Source organism: Myotis davidii, unplaced genomic scaffold (assembly GCF_000327345.1).
Source record: "Myotis davidii unplaced genomic scaffold, ASM32734v1 scaffold46, whole genome shotgun sequence".
NCBI lineage: Eukaryota > Metazoa > Chordata > Mammalia > Chiroptera > Vespertilionidae > Myotis > Myotis davidii.
Window position 1 is genome coordinate 5,738,287 of NW_006383006.1, and position 17,867 is coordinate 5,756,153.

General features: G+C 38.5%; 1 protein-coding gene across 2 annotated transcripts in view; it reads right to left on the reverse strand.

Annotated features, from left to right (window-relative positions):
• Positions 1-4,455: 4,455 nt before the first annotated feature.
• BUB1B (BUB1 mitotic checkpoint serine/threonine kinase B) overlaps positions 4,456-17,867 on the reverse strand; it is a 73,996-nt gene continuing 60,584 nt past the window's right edge. The window contains exons 15-23 of one of the 2 annotated variants that reach the window (XM_006778092.2): positions 16,207-16,481; positions 15,118-15,251; positions 14,090-14,230; positions 13,454-13,554; positions 12,031-12,180; positions 10,679-10,821; positions 7,498-7,669; positions 6,428-6,534; positions 4,456-5,006 (exon numbers count right to left, since the gene is read on the reverse strand). In XM_006778092.2, the coding sequence (XP_006778155.1) occupies positions 4,775-5,006; positions 6,428-6,534; positions 7,498-7,669; positions 10,679-10,821; positions 12,031-12,180; positions 13,454-13,554; positions 14,090-14,230; positions 15,118-15,251; positions 16,207-16,481 (1,455 nt within the window). In that variant the 3' untranslated portion in view covers positions 4,456-4,774. The remainder of the gene's footprint in view (positions 5,007-6,427; positions 6,535-7,497; positions 7,670-10,678; positions 10,822-12,030; positions 12,181-13,453; positions 13,555-14,089; positions 14,231-15,117; positions 15,252-16,206; positions 16,482-17,867) is intronic. The other variant, XM_015557605.1, reaches the window with a different exon arrangement.

A 17,867-nucleotide genomic window follows, 5' to 3' on the forward strand; every position in this document is an offset into this window, starting at 1 on the left:
AATCCGGGACCCCTCAGGGGATGTCTGAGTGCTGATTTAGGCCCTGCAGGATCGGGCCTAAATCTCTCACAATTCAGGACTGCTGGCTCCTAACTGCTCGCCTGTCTGGCTGCCTGGTCGCTCCCTAACTGCCCCCCTGACGGCCTGATAGCCCCTAACCTCCTCTGCCTTGCTCCCCCACCCCCACTGTGGCTTTGTCCAGAAGGACATCTGGTCTAATTAGCATATTACCCTTTTATTAGTTTAGATATGTCTTTTCTTAAACACTTCTTGAATTTATAGAACCATTCTTTACTAGCCTTAAAGGAATTTTTCATATATCACTGCCTGTGAAATGCTATCACCAGCTAACTGCTTTACCTTTATCCAATCAACAAGTTTTTCTACCTATTCAATTGCCTGTGATTGCTGTTTTGTGAGCACTTTCACACCCATAGCAACATTAGCACTCTTGATGGCCTCTTTATGTTTTAAAATAGTGCTAATCGCCTGCAACAAAAGCACTCTCTCCAAAAAGCTTGATGCTTTTTGTTATGCTGAGGTATCAGCATGAAAAGGTTGTTAGGTTGAAAACTGAAGTGTTGGTGAACAACCAAGACATTTTTGTGTGTTAACTTGGTTGAGAACCGAATTGTTCGAGATGGGAGACATTCGAGAAATGAGGTTTGATTGTAGTGGGATACAAGAAAAGAAATATATATGAGTATAGAGAGTAAAGAAGGGTAGAAGATGATAGCAGTGAATCTGGGGGATGCTGTTTTGTACAGAATGGCCAGGGAAGACTTCTGATAAAATGGGTATTTGAGAAGACACATGAAGGGAAGTAAGGGAGTAATTAATGTGAAAACCCAGGAGAGGACATTCCAGGCAGGAGAAATGGCAAAGCAAACAGGCCATAAAGAGAGAAACTAGTTGGCATGTTTGAGGAGCAGCAAGCAGCTGGGCAGACTGGCGTGGAGTGAACAAGGAAACCGGGCGTCAGGACAGAGGTCAGGAAACAGAGAGGTCAGATCTGGTAGGGTCTTGTCAGGGTGATAGGTCTTTAGATGTGCTGTGAGAGGGAAAGCTACTGGAAGGTTCCTATATGACTGGAGGGAGGTGGGGGAAATACTGAGACAGTTATGAGACCTTGAGACAATCCAAGTGAGATGATGCTAGTATATGTTTTAAGTAGTTTTTCCTGCTTTGAATTTATGGCGTGTTTTTCTTGTTTCTGAGGGGAAAGATAAGTGGCCATGTTAGATTTTGTTTACCTACTAAAGTAATACAGCAATCTTCTTGTTTATATCTTAGTTTTATGTTACACAGACAAGATTACGAAGTCATCTAGTATTTTATATTTTCATTTGTTATACTAACATTTTTGATCTATCTAAAATTGTTTTGTGGGTAAGCAGTAAAATAGACAAAGGCCACAGTACATAGCCATGCAACTTACTCACTGCACAAGGGCACCAGGCTGAGCAGGGGCTGAAGTCAGCCAAGCAACAGTGCACTGAGAGGCAGAGCCCACTAGAGCAGCGGTTCTCAACCTGTGGGTCGCAACCCCTTCGGGGGTCGAACAACCCTTTCACAGGGGTCACCTAAGACCATCGGAAAACACATATATAATTACATATTGTTTTTGTGATTAATCACTATGCTTTATGTTCAATTTGTAACAATGAAATTGGGGGTCACCACAACATGAGGAACTGTACTAAAGGGTCGCGGCATTAGGAAGGTTGAGAATCACTGCACTAGAGGAAGGGCCCTCCTCCAATGTGTAAGGAGGTACTGCACACACTAGTGGTGACACTGATGATAGAGCTCCATCTCCAAACCACTGCTTCCACAGCAGTGAGGAGCTAATCCACCTCCCCACACCGATCTGAATGCTACCTCCATCCTATTCTAGTCGTGGCTTCTCACGTCTGCGGTGGAACCATGAACCTCATTAAGGTTGAAGTTTGTTATATCAAAAAAATTTTTTTAATGTGTCTTTTTCACAAGTCTTAACTTTAGGAGCTAGATTAGAAGCAAATTTTAACATATTAGAAAGAGTTGGATGAATAATTCCTCATTTTCAAATGTAACAGAAAAGAAGCGCTTCTTTACTTAAAAACTTTCGCCTAAATACAATCAGGAGATTCATTTCAAAGAGCCCGTGTTAACCATCTGAAAGGCTTCTGATCCTTGAGGTAGTAGCTCAACTCACAGTCTAAAGTCCAGCTGTCACAGGAAACCGTTTTATTTGCACTCAGGCCTGGCGCTAGTTAGAGCACTGTAACTGGAAGGTTCTTATACAACCGGCACAGGAGGACACAGGCCTTCAAGGTGGTAGATTAGTGGATGCACACTTTGTGAATGGTGAGGCACTATATATTCCATGCCTCTTCTCAAACAAAAGTGAGAATCCTGTCTTTTCAGCTGTTTTTTTTCCTTCCAAATCCTCATTATGCTATCCTTGCCTTAGTGAGACAAGAAATAAGATTTGAACCGTCTGCCAAAAATCACAGGCTTCTTTCTCCCAAGACAAACAAGCATAAACTATAAGAGAAATGAAAACGTGCCCGCTTTGCAGTTTTATGCTTATGCTAAGATGTCCTAACTGATCAGATACTGTTTTCTCTCCTCTACCAAGAAGGCCTGGAGTTGGAGGGGATGGGAAATGGAGGGAGAGGGGGCAAAACAGTTGCAAGTTCTCTAGTAAGTAGCTTCCTCAGATTCTCCTCCTCTCCTCTAAGTGGACTTTCAGAAATACAGCTTTCTCCAGAAAGCACTGGTTTGTCAGCCATGCCGTCAAGGTTGCTGAAGAATTCACTAGACTGTAGCTAAGCTTATGCTAAGAAAGTATCTAAGTTTATTGTCCAACCTCAGAGTAACCACTTTGTGCAAAGCAGTAGATGGAACAATGAGGAAAGAAGAGGCGCTGAAGGGCTCAATTAATAGACGATACAGACACATAACTTTACATCATCAGTTGTATGCGAAGGAAACATGAAAATGTTCTTTTGGATAAAAGCAAGACTTTCTAACTTGGATCTTCTAGCTCCAAGTCATGTTTCAGTGCTTCAGCTACTATATATGCTTAAATATTTTTAGTTGAGATATATTAAGAATTTTCTACTTTCCAGCAATCTTCACTGTCACAGCAGTAACAGTGACAACTAGAGCTTTAAAAAATATCAGGCATCTGCATGGAATTATATTTGGTAATTTTGAGGTTTAGATATGAAATAGATAATTTTCAGTGCCCTTTTATACTAATTTTTCCCCTATCACCAAGGCCAGGTGTAGTTCATGCTTCCATTTGGGGGTTCACTACTTCATGTAGAACTATTCTCTTACAAATTATTCCATACTTCAAGTTATTTTATTTTTTTATTCTGCCCTCTGCCTCTTCAAATCTTCTAAACAACAAAATCTATTCCTTCAAGCCTCCACCAAGTCATTCTGTATGTAACAGAATGATGATTATTCCATTTCTAAAGGGTGGCTAAACCACATTGCAAACTTTTCCTTTTCCTTTCTAATAGCCACTGTCACAATCAAGAGGCCCAGTAGCAACACCACCTCTAGATTATATAAACAGACAAAGGGGTTTGGTGGGTAAAAATTAAAACGTCCTATATAGTAAAAGCCTAATATATTAAGTGTCTGGTCGTCTGTTCGACCAATCAAAGTGTAATATACTAATGATATGCTAAGGCCGCTCAACCGCTCGCTATGACGTTTGCTGACCACCAATGAGAAGACGCTCTGACTAGTAGGTTAGCTTGCTGCTGGGGTCCGGCCAATTGGGACTGAGCCTCCCACAGTTCCTCCTGGGCTGGCCCATCTCCCATGTCCCTCCCCAGCCCCGACTGCACCAGTGGGGTCCCTCGGGCTGACCTGTGCCCTCTCGCAATCCAGGACTTTTCGGGGGATGTCAGAGAGCTGGTTTTGGCCCGATCCCACAGGCCGGGCCTCTAATTAAGATATATTGAAAAAATAATATTGCCACTTGAAAGTTAAGAAAATTGGGCCTTGTGTAAATCATTTTATCTACTTTTCAATTTAGACCACTTAGTGAAAGGTCAGGAACACCTAAAGCAGTGGTTCTCAACCTGTGGGTCGCAACCCCTTTGGGGGTCGCACGTCCCTTTCACAGGGGTCACCTCAGACCATTGGAAAACACATATATAATTACATATTGATTTTGTGATTAATCACTATGCTTTAATTATGTTCAATTTGTAACAATGAAATTGGGGGTCACCGCAACATGAGGAACTGTATTAAAGGGTCGCGGCATTAAAAAGGTTGAGAACCACTGGCCTAAAGGCATGATTGGCTACTGTCTTGTTACGAACCTATCATAACAGTTCCACATCTAGGATATATAAATTTCCATGGTAAAACAGCTCCTGTCTACAAAACCAAGCCATTTATTATCTTAGTTGGCAAAAGTAGATGAGATGTTAGAAGCACAAATTTAACAAATACTATTTTATTATTTACAAAATACACAGTGATCAGAAGGGCACACATCACAAATTATGAAAGGAAAAAGTTAGAGACAATGCAATGAATGACAACAAGGTACCCATTCACATGGAGTCCATTTAGAACAAAACAGTTCTTTGTTAAAGTTTGACAAGAAGGGTAGGTACATTGCTGTGGAAAAAAACCGCCAGTTACCTAGAAGTACACCGCTACCAAAAAGTAGAAAGTGTTGGTAGTGTATCTAAATGCGTCCTAGAGTACATTATAGTATAGACAGGTCTAGTGTTCTACAGCAGAACCAGTGGTTTTAGGCAGGAACCTGTGAGAGACTTGACTGCCTATCTTGCTGGAAGAGCAAAGCCCCAGGACCAATTAACTTCCCTACCTTCCATAAAGCTTTGTTCAGGTGACTGTAGAATGTGGTGTCAAACACCCCATTCATTTCTGCTGCAATTTCCCTCAGAACAGACACTGTGGACTCATCACTGGCATTCAGAATCCGCACAAAGAATTTATTCCACAATTCACCATCTTTTAGCCTAAAAATATATAAAAACCATTTCTGTCAATATTAGGCATGTAAAAGTTAAAATTGTTTCTGTGTTTAACTCAGTGGTACATTTATGTACCATATGATTTAAGGTAATGCCTAGAACTCTAGATTTAGAGATCATTCAAATAGTACTTTGGAAGTCCAAGGTGAAACTTAAAAAGACTATCATAGTGGGAAAAGCCATAATACAATGCACTTAAAAAGTCTCTCATCTAAATCTATAAATTGCCTCTGTGTACTAAGATGTGGCACTTCTCTTCTACAAATAGAAGAAAAATGAATTTTGTCTCCTCTACTCCAACTTTCCTAAAGTCTAGGTCACTAGAAAGACTATAGAACCTCTTCCCCTGCCTAGTGGTTTATTATCTTCACAATCCTGAGAATCCTAAGCTTGACTGAAGTAACTGCTGCTTAGTTTATGATGTTTGTACTTTCCCCCCCAAAATCAGAGAAGCTGCCATTATTGTATAAGGCAGAGCTATTAGGAAATCCCGACCGACCCCACCTGTTTCTGTTTGTGTTAGACCAACCTAGGATCATAAACAACTGGAGGTACCTGAATCTATCCTCTGTATCTTGCATTATATTTCAAGCCTATTTTTAAAGTACATGTTGGAGGCAAATAAGATTGATCAAATTCTAAGTTAAATAAAGAAAAAAATGCAATTCAATTGTTGGGAATGGGGAATGGAGGAGAAGGGTGTTAAGTCTTTAACACTGATTTTTTTAAAACCAAAGAATGTATCAATGATACCTTGGTAAACTTATTCTGTGAAGTTATTAGCTCTGATAAACTAAAGTGAAACATGGGATATTTAATAAGTTTCATGATCAGACTTGAGGTAGTACTAAAGTTCTGAGACCAAGCAGCTCTTATTAAAAGAGCATTTACTTCTTCACCAAGGAGATTCAGTTCTCTGCTTTGGTTCCACCCATTCACTAAATAAATAATAGCCTACAATTAGTATATAACTTAGAAATTTAACTATCTTCAAGAGATGGTTATTAACTTTTGATAACAAAAGCTATTAAAAAGGGGTATAACACTAACACCAATTGGTTAGAAAATTATTCTCATGAAATGTTTCTACTAACATTTCTAACTAAGAGGCTCAATACTACAATTGCAGTCTGCATGATACATCTAGGTCCAGAATGATGTCCTGAAGTCTGAGTAGCTTCTTTTTTTTTTTCTCCTTGTTTTTTTTTTTTTAGTTTCTTGTTTTTAATGACCAATTCCTTTGTCCTGCACTAGGTGCTCCACTGATACTTAATAAATAAAAACTGTTGAAATTAATGAAATCATGGCATTGGGACTAAGACTAAGGCTGCCAAAGCAGAGAGAGCACCCAATAGAAAAAGAAAAGTATTTGAGCAGGCAAAGACCCTGAAATCACCAATACTTACTCAGAAATATTTTGGCTAAGTTTCCAGAGGGACCCATCCCAGAAGACCTGTAGGTGTTCCTTGAACAATAGTAAATGTGCTAAATCTGCTATACCAAACAGATCTACCTGAAATCACAAAAAGCACCATCAGCTAAAACAGTTCTCTGCTTCTATCATGGCAATTTATTTAATTATTTATTTTTATTTATTTTTAGGGAGAGGAAGAGAGGAAGGAAGGCAGGGAGAGAGAGGGAGAGATCTCCCACACTCACCCCGATAGGGGATCAAACTTGCAACCTAGGTATATGCCCTGATTGGGAATCGAACCCGCCCACTTTTGGTGTATGGGACAATGCTCCAGCCAACTGAGCCACACCGGCCAGGATTCATGGAAATTTATTTATATAGGAAGTTGAAAGATACTAGAATGATTAAATTTATTTTATGACATATATTTTGGTAGACTGTTCCCTTACAGTAAAGGGAGAAGCTCCCCCAAAGAAGTGATCAATGGAGCCAACTCTAGGAACTATCCTTAAGAACAAAGGCAACAAAAATATCTGGACTGACAAATTCAAATGTGTAGATCTACTGAATTTGCATGGACTCCAGCTGTGATCTAAATGTGGTCCATATGACTAATTCAGGTTCATGCTACATATTCAATCAGCAAATGCTATATGTCCAAAACTGAGTCAGAAAGGGTTGTGCATATAATGTATAAAACACTTTACATTTGTCCTAATGTTCCCTTTATATTTTTTAATTTAATCCTCACAACAATTCTTATGTATACAGAGCAGATTGTCCTTATTTTACAGAGATCACAGAAAATGATTTACTACATAGATAAGTGCTAGAAAGAGCCGACACTTAGGTCACTTAGTCATGGGTTTGCATGTGCCTGTGTATATTCTTTAATGTTGTGACCAAAAAAATGGTATATTTTGCTTGATTTGATGATATTTGAAAATTAGGTCATCTATTCCAGAGAGACAATATCAGTAAACACTAGCTTTCACAGCTTATCTAGAAAAGAAAGAGATGAAGAACCCTCTCCATATTTGCTCAGGCTTGTTTTACACTTACCTGGTAGGGAGAAGAACAGTTAGCCAGGATCTTTTGTCCTTCCAGGATCTGTACAGTTCGAAAACCGTTGATGGTAAAAACATCTAGCTGTGCTCTAAGGTCCACACTGTAGGAAAAGTCCACTATGTTCAAAGCTTGATTGTTCTTATCACAATCATAGGGATCGTAGATTCTAGGCCCAGGTTTAAGAGAAAGAGATAATAAAAAATAGGCCATGAATGAAGCTGCATAGCTGGTCTTAAACAAAAAAAAAAGCAAGAAAAGAAAGAAAGAAAAAGATAAAAAAGAGGTACCGCAGGTATGTCTTAGCTATGCCAACAGCTCCCCCCAGTGGTTAGTTTTGAAAATACACCTGTAAGAGCAGTGGCAGTGTCCATCCACCCAAGTGGGCAAGTGGGGAAATGTCAAGATTCTAGTTTAGTGACACAGTATTAGTGCATATCTAAACCATAGTGCATGGTCACCACAGAACACTTATCAAGTTTCCATAAGTACGGAAAGTAGAGTGCAGGCCCCTGCCTTACACTGCACATATTAACACATAGAACAGCAATGATTTATATACTGATGAGAATTATGATGGAGAAAATTAAGCTTTTATAGGTGACATGACCTTTCTGTTTATTACTATAGATTAGATTTTCCAAGTTTCCATTTTAATTCCGATTCCTTTCCCCCAGATTTTAACAGAAAATATAGGACTTTTTTTTTTTTGTAAAGTGCTACCTATATTGTAACTTATCCTGTTTTCTATTAAACTAACACCAAATTCAACCTTACTCTTATTTCAACCCTTATTTCCTAAAACAAAAAACAAATGAAAAAACAATTTTGTAACATTAATTCACCATTAATTTTATTTCCTTGGGTTTACCTATTCCATGCAATAAAGCTACTATTCAAAGAGATGTAGGAACTATTTATGTGAGAGAAAAGAACGGATTATTTTTGTGTTTGTCTCTCTGCTTTTCTCAGTTCCCTCAAATCCTGACTGACATTGGTGGCAGGTCCTCTATTCCTAAATACAGGCTTTCATTAAACCACTCATGTATTTCTACAGCACAGAAAGATCTATTTTACCTATATGCTCCCATTCTATATGATGCAACCGTTTTGGCCATCACAAAATTGTAATTTCTAGATATTTTAAAACTTGGGAGAGATAGGAAAAATGTTTCTTAGGTTAATAAAAATAAGCAGGAAGATCTCCTCACTCTCTAATTGGCCACTATTACCTTGGACAAGGCATTTCACTATTTTGGGTCTCATTTCATCACAAAAAATATATATAAGCACTGCATTAAATGATTTCAAAAAATTCTTTAAATCCTTTTGAATGTATATGAAATTTCCTACCGAATTTGACAAGCCATGACAAAAAGAAGGTCTATCTAAATATATAGTGCACAAATGCCCAATCCTTAAAGGGCTTAGAATATCCCTTTGCTTAAAATTTTGGTAGACCTGAGAATTCTAGCATTATCCTCTAAACTTCCAGTGTTGTGAAAATAAAAACTATACCTGGGGTTTTCCCATTGGGAACACATGGGGAAGGGGGAGTCTGGTGGTCACATGGCTGGGGGAATATAAGCTGTATTTAATTGGATGGGGTGGGGGCAGTTATGGGAGAAGAGTGATATAAAACATCCTAAAATGTTTGGAATAGACTGGCATAAAGAATTATCTTATCCAAAATACTTTTGGTGCCCTGGATGAGAAATCCTGCTGTATTATGCCTGGAGAAGACTTCAGGATTCTGCTATCTCAGGAAAGAAGGTAGGATGCTCCAGTTCTTTTGGTTATAATTGCAAAAATACACTGGGGGTTCCTTTAATTTCCATACCAACTATAATTTAGTGTTGAATTGAGTCTTCTCTTACGGATTAAGTAATCAGGAGAAATGTAAAGAATGACTGCTGCTTTTAGTGAACATCAGTGGCCACAGAGAAAGCTAACTGCTTACCCAAGGTTGGGGTAGACACAGGGTTGGGGCAGACAAAACATCTTTAAACCAAACTGCTTTATTCAAATACCATGAGACCGGCAAACACTACAAAGGTATTCTGGTCCTCTAGTCCTTCTCATAAAACAAAAACTATGGACTATGCTTTCCTTGTTCATGCCTTAATGTGTTCTTTATTTTTTAATTAAATATAATGGGGTGACAATGGTTTGCAAAACCATATAGGTTTCAAGTGTACAACTCAATAAAACATCATCTGCACACTGCATCGTGCTCCCATTGCCCCAACCAAGTCTCTTTTCATCCTCATTCTCCCTTTGCCTACCTCCACCTACCCCTGTTCCCCTTTCCCTCTATCACCACACTGTTGTGTCTATGTTATATATATGTGGGTTTTTTCCTTTTCTTAATCCCCTCACCTTTTTCACCCAGCCTCCCAATCCTCCTCCCCTTTGACAGCTGTCAGTCTGTACTCTGTATCTGTGAGTCTATTTCTATTTTTTGTTTATTTTGTTCATTAGATTCCACATGTGAGATCACATGGTATCTGTCTTTCTTTGGTTGGCTTATTTCACTTAGCATAATACTATCCAGGTCCATTCATGCTTCACAAGAGGTAAGATTTTCTTCATTTTTATAGCCAAGTAGTATTCTACTGCACATGCCTTAATGTGTTCTATATTTTCTCAGTTCTTAGTATTTGGGCTTTATTTCTTATTTCCTACTCTCCACTTACCCCTTGAACCTGATGGCTAATAAGCTGGGTTTAATTTGAACACTAAGCTCCTTTTTCTTGGCATAGTTTGCTTCTGTATTCTGGTTTTTACCTATTCCTCTTGGCAATTACCTTAATTTGGCCTGACTTAAGCTTTGGTTTTGCTAGCATCCTCACTAGATTTGTACTGGCCCCACTCAAAGAAAGACTGGACAATCTACTTTACATTCCCCAAAATGTTCATATTTTATTTTCTTTTTGACAGAAATCATCATAATACTCAGAGTGGTTAATTATTTTTTTCTGAATTAATGTATTTCCAAAATGTTATTTTTTTCCTTTGAATTCTTTTAAACTATTGACTGTTTAAATGGTTATTGACTTTTAGGTAGCAAATATTTTCTTAACATACTGTGTTTGTCACTGTGGCATTTATTGAAAGGCAAAAGAAAATGGCAACCATCTATGTTTGAGAGAAGCATAAAAGAATGAAAAGGACCAACCTGTTTCTAAAAAGCAGAGTACTTGGACTCAAGTCACCATGGACGATTTCTGCTTTGTGTAGTTTCTCCACCATTGTCAAAAGGTTATAAACAATCAACACTGTGATTTCATGGGTAATCAATTCACTGTGTTGAAAAAGATCCTGGAGATAGAAGGACAACAAAATTCACTGTCTCTTAAGTTAGGGAGACTGCACTTATCCTCAATACCTTGCTGGCTGCTGCTTTGTCCTCTTCCTTGTTGTTCTCTACTAGAATTGGGGGCTCTTTTGTAGGTTGGGCCTCTGTCCCAGTTTTAACACTACTCTCCTGTAAGATTGTTTGTGAGGATTTAATGAAATAATGGACTAAGAGCATTAAGGACAAACCTGGCCCATAAACGGTGTTGTATACATGGTAGTTTTAAAATACCCTATTCCAACCATTAGGGAAATCATGCTACCGTCAAAATATGCAGCAAAACTGTCTTAAGAACATTACAGAGAATAAAATGTTACACTGTGGTTGGGTTCTAAACATAATCCAGTGGGGGTCATGGTAAAAAGCTCTGTAACTCTTCTAGGATCTGTAAGCAAAGACTCACACTTTTGTGAGCATTTTCTGTAGGAGCTAGACCAGGTTCACACAGTAAATAGTGGCAAAAGTGTCTCTTGTACTTCTGCAGGATGAGTAGAGAAGAAACCATGTGAAATAGCCCTGAGTGCTCTGTTCTTAACAGGGCCCACCTCATGGAAAACCAGTTACCCAGAGCCTACCAGGCCCGGCAAGGGAACTCCCACCCACTCTAGCTAGCCTGTTCCACACCAGGAGGTGGAGTAGGGGAGGACAGAACACAGAGACATAGGCTTCTAAAAATATAAATTACAGGACTATACAATGCCCCCCCTTGCTCCCCTCACACCTTATCACCATATTACTAAAGGTCTTTTTATAGCAGTTCCTTTTACCTAGTACATCGCAGTGGCTATCAAGAAAAAATTACAAGGAATACTAAAAGGCAAAACCAAAATTTGGAGAGACAGACCAAGTGTCAAAACCAGAGATGACAGGAAAATTGGAATTAACCAACCAGGAATTTAAAACAAGAGGGACCATGAGCTGATGATGATCATAGATGACAGGGTCATTACACAGGGTCATTATCTACTTTTGTATATGTCTGAACATTGATATAAGTTAAAAGAGGTTCTCGGTCAAAATAACTTGGGAAAAGAAAATGATCAATGCTTTTCATTTATAATCAGTTGGTATACTTCTAGATGATTAACAAGAATTTTGTACTAAATTCTTTTGCTAAATGGAACACAAATCTCTCTACGTGAGGACTTGAAATTGTTTTTATTATTGCAAACCTGAAGGGTGAAGCAGTTTGTACACTGGTGCCAAGCGATACAGCCGTCTTGGTACTGATAATAGCTGCACAAATAATCACACTCCTCATCTGAACGTTCCTTTAACTTGAGGTTGATGTAAAAGTCCCATGGGACAGTTTGAGAAGATACCTGGTAAGAAATGATATTTTAAAAATAAGAGCAATTAGAATCTATGGTTATCGTCGGCAGACTAAAAACATTCCCTCCAGCCCTTCTAATACCCCAACAAAAAATAATAGTAGAGGGATATTTTTTAAAAATATATTTTATTGATTTTTTACAGAGAGGAAGGGACAGGAATAGAGATCCAGAAACATCTACCAGAGAGAAACATCGATCAGCTGCCTCCTACACGCCCCCCAACCGGGGATGTGCCCGCAACCAAGGCACATGCCCCTGACCGGAATCGAACCCTGGACCCCTCAGTCCAGAGGCCGAAGCTCCATCCACTGAACCAAACCGGTCAGGGCGGTAGAGGGATATTTTGAAAGGCATAAATCTATAACAAAAGAGCTGAGAGCAATCAAATCTATGCCATGAGACCATCTGCCCCTCCTTTCTTCTTTCTAAAAATCAATGAAAACATATTTATAAAAAATTTCCAAGGATAAAGTGTTTTTGTTTTTAAAAAAAATATATTTTATTGATTTTTTACAGAGAGGAAGGGAGAGGGAGAGTTAGAAACATCGATGAGAGAGAAACATCGATCAGCTGCCTCCTGCACACCTCCTGCTGGAGATGTGCCTGCAACCAAAGTACATGCCCTTGACCGGAATTGAACCTGGGACCCTTGAGTTCGCAGGCCAACGCTCTATCCACTGAGCCAAACCGGTCAGGGGAGGATACAGTGTTTTAAACCAAGAAATCTAATATCCAAACTACCAATCAAGTAAAGATGTGGAATAAAATTTTCAGAATACAAGATTTCAAAAAACTTACATCCCACACATCCCTTCTCAGGAAGCTACTAAAGCATGAGGGCTTAAACCAAGAAAGAAGAAAAAAATGGAATCCAACTAAGTGGGCATCCAATCTAAGAATGAGGTAATGTGAATCCCTGGGATGGTGGTGAATGAAAATTTCAAAATAATATTGTGTGTGTGAAGTCTAGAATGTAACTTGTCAATACTGAAGCAGGGCAAAAAATTCCAGATTTTCTCAAAAAGATAAAATTACAGAATACTGAGCATGTTTGGACATATTAAGAGAGTTACACAATAGCTTCTTTTTTTTGATATCTGATCCTGGAATATAATGGTGAGTGATTTCTTGAAGCATCAGTGATTTTCCTATAAGAAGCTTATAGACTATTCAAAGAATTTGATGGTACCATGGGGATACAGTTATTGCTTCAACTCACTTTATTTACAAGGTAACTGTAATGACAAGGAATCAGTCCTACCTTTATTATGGTCAACTCTGCAGAGTTTCTTGGTGTCACCCAGAATAATTTGTAATCTTCACATATTAGGTATTCTTGTTTAATGCAATAATCCTCATTACCTGTTGAGAAGGTTTTGATTTCAATTAAAAACCACTGGAATATATATAGGGCCCCTAGCTTTTACTTCCTGGTTTAAGGGCTAATAGCACCTTATAATTAGCCATTTAGTAGCAGGTAGAATACTTCAAAATCATTTGTTAGCCAGGCTGGTGTGGCTCAGTGGTTGAGCATTGAGCCAGGAACTAGGAGGTCAGTCCGATTCTCAGTCAGGGTACATGCTAAGTTTGCAGGCTCGATCCCCAATAAGGGGCATGCAGGAGGTAGCTGAAAGATGATTATATCTCATCACTGATGTTTCTATCTCTCCCTCTCCCTTCCTCTCTCTGAAATAAAAACATATTTTTAAAAAATCATTTATTAAATACTGAAAGGAAGACAGAACTCCTATTGTTAGTAGGACAAGAACTTATCAATAATTCTGTTTCTTGTAATCTAGAAATATTTATCGCTCAAAACCATAAAGCTTAAGTATAAAAATAATCACTTATTTGTACACTGTCATACACAAAAGGACATGCACTCAACGGTACTTACCCAGTTCAATTTCCTTCTCTATTTCCAACTTAGGCATTGGTCTATCTTCTACAAAAAACTCTGCAGAAGCACTCAGCTCTGGTTGGGATTTCAGTAGTAGTCTGCGATACTGTGAACACCAGGGTGACTGAATGGGGTTTTCTGGGGGAGGAGAAGTTGTAAAAAAACACACCCAAAAAACCTACAATGAGTATTATAACAGAGGGGAAAAACAAGATTGCGTGATCAATACTGCTAACCTAAAAAAACTCATCTATCTCAAGTCTTTATGATATTACTAGAGGCCCAGTGCACGAAATTCATGTACGGGGGTGGGGGGAGCCCACATGGGAGAGGTCTCTCAGCCTGGCCTGTGCCCTCTCACAGTCTGGGAGCCCTCAAGGGATGTCCGACTAATGCAGGGGTGGGCAAACTTTTTGACTCGAGGGCCACAATGGGTTCTTAAACTGGACCGGAGGGCCGGAACAAAAGCATGGATGGAGTGTTTGTGTGAACTAATATAAATTCAAAGTAAACATCATTACATAAAAGGGTACGGTCTTTTTTATTTTTTAGTTTTATTCATTTCAAACGGGCCGGATCCGGCCCATGGGCCGTAGTTTGCCCATGGCTGGACTAATGGCTTAGGCCTGCTCGGACATCCTTAGTGCTGCCATGGAGGTGGGAGAGGCTCTCGCCACCACCACTGTGCTTGCCAGCCGTAAGCCAGGCTCAGGGCTGCTGGCTGAACGGTGCTCCCCCGGTGGGAGTGCACTGACCACCAGGGGGCAGCTCTTGCATTGAGCATCTGCCCTCTGGTGGTCAGTGCGCGTCATAGTGACTGGTCATTCTACTCTTCTGTCAATTTGCATATTAGCCTTTTATTATATAGGAGGATATTCTGTTAGTACTAATATATTCTAGAAATTTCACAATTTATGGAAACTTTTCTAGAAAAGAAAAACAGTTCAGTTTGCTGAGAAAAATATGTGTGCACTATACATGGATGTAGATGTTTGCTTACAAGTCAGTGGTATATGTGTACTTACCTATAGCCTCATTAGTAAGCTCCAGTTTCTCAGGAATATGAAGACATTTGATGGAGGAGGTGCTTATAACCGAGGCAGAAGATCCAGACAAGCCAGAGGAATGTGTGGCCTCACCACTGTCTTCAATAATTGGGCTGAAAGAATTACAACTCAGTCAATCCTCATAGGGAAAATACATGTCAATTTTATCTGTTATATAACATTTTGATATTTAATAGTCTCATTTTCAAAGGCCATTATTTTCCTGAAACAAAAGTAGATTCATAATCAGAATCTAGGTAGCTTTATCTACCCTGGTTAACAGGCAATACCTAGCATTAAATTTCTAAATTATGCTTTATTTACCTAATCTATAGTAAATGCCTATTCTATATCTATCCTAAACGATTGAGAAAACTGAAACAGACACTAACTTTCTTCCTGTTGATCGCTTCTCTGGATTTTTTACTCTGCAAAAAGAAAGGGTCAAAAAAGAAAAAGGGACACCAACATCACTCAAGGTGAAAACATGCTAACAAATCTGATAAAAAGTTTGTTGGAGAAAAAGTCTGAAAATGCAGTTTAAAAACAAAAATTGGCAAACTTAAGACTATTCCTGAAGTTGAAATAAGTTTGCTAAAATTAGCCAACTTTTAAATACGGATAGATCATAAGGCTTATTCTCTGGCTCTCTATGCCATTCCCTCATAATTATTTTGTTCATTTCCACCTCTCTATCAAAATATACTTTTTAAAAATACATCTCTAGTTGCCTAACCGAAGTTAGTATCAAGTTATTCTACTATTATTTTAAACTTAATGTTAAAGGAAAAATAAATGCTTCTTCTCTTCCAATCAGGTATACACCATGTTCCTCCTGGGCCTCTTAGTCTCCTAACCATAAAAATGTACTTTTCTGACCCTCATATTTAAAGCAATTACTAAATTCCTTTGATACTTTATCTGGGGGAGTCCTATTGTCATGCAAAGCACTTAGCACAGTACCTGACAGGTAGTAAGAGATGATAATTAATTGCTACAACTGATTAGCACACACAATAAGAGTGCACTTAAACAATCTAGTTTGTGCAACCTGTAATCATCAATCACCTCAGCTTCTTGATGCTGAGAGGTGAACTGTAGATAGTGGCACAAGTAGTCTGTTGGTCCGCAGAGGTCTTCACATCTAGATCCTCTTCCTGCAACAGTCTCTCAGGATCAGAAGGGATATCCTTCAAGGATATTATCTCATGAAAAGGAGTGGATACAAAACGAGCTGCTCTAGCAAAGTCACAGGAGTCTTCTGGGTTAGGACAAATAGTTACGTTCCTAAAACCTGTGATAATAGCATCCTCACTCAAAGGCTCAATTCCTGTAAATTCATCCTGAAATAAAAACCAAGTAAAGTTCAGCTGAAATATTTCAATAAGCATATGGATGCCCTATCTTTTTTACTTAGAGAGACATACTGTTGCTATGTGATTTTCAACACAGGGTACAAAAGTAGTGTATCAGAATCTCTAAGAAAAGACAATTTAAAAAGCACATCATAACATTTGAAGAAAAAAGTTTTGTATCATGAAAACAGCAAACAAACTACGTTTCATCAAAAATACACTATAAGGAATCTCCATACAACACATAAAGGAAAACTACTGGGCAATGGTTTTTTTCCCAACCAATTTCACCTAAGAACTAAAGGGCTAAAACTATTTATTTATTTATTTTTGGCCTAGAGAATATTCTGATAATTTGCTATACTACTAGTTTTTAAGTAGTCTTCCATGCCAAATAGTTAATTTTTATTAAAAGTAATTCACAACCATGGTAGAAAAATATGGAAAATAAAATATAAAGTATAAAGAGAAACATTTAAAATATACCTGTCTTTAAAAGTAATACATATATATGGTTTTAAAAAGTCAACTAATTTTCCCTGGCCAGTGTGGCTCAGTTGGTTGAGTGTTGTCTGGGGCACCAAAAGGTTGCTGGTTGAATCCCAGTCAGGGCACATGCCCAGGTTGTGGGTTCAGTCCCCAATTGGGGTGCATATAGGAAGCAACTGATTGATGTTTCTCTCTCACATCCATATTTCTCTCTCATTCTTTCTCTCACTTCCTCTCTAAAAATATATATACATGCCCTAGCTGGCTTTGCTCAGTGGATAGAGGTTGGCCTGCAGACTGGAGGGTCCTGGGTTCAATTCCAGTCAAGGGCACATGCTTGAGTTGCAGGCTTGATCCCCAGTAAGGGGACGTGCAGGAGGCAGCCAATCAATGATTCTCTCTCATCACTGATGTTTCTATCTCTCTCTCCCTCTCCTTTCCTCTCTGAAATCAATAAAAATATATATTTTTTAAAAAGATAAGGAAATCTCACCTTTAAAAAAATAAAAATACATAAAACATATTAAAAATAAAGTCAAATAGTTCAAAAGGATTTAAAAGGACATATAGTGAAAAATTCTCTCTCCTGCACTTGAACCCTATCTTCCCCATCACTTCAATTATCACTCCCCAGAAACAATCACTGTTGTCATATATATTATCTGGTGGGATACATGAACAAGCATATCCTATGCATTTAAAAAGTGTATTTTATTTTTATTGATTTCAGAGAAATCAACTTATTATTCCATTTATTTATCATTTATGCATTCATTGGTTGTTTCTTATATGTGCCCTGACCAGAGATCCGCAACCTTGGCATATTGGGACGATGCTCTAACCAACTAAGCTACCTGGCCAGGGCAAAATAAAAAAAAAAAAGGG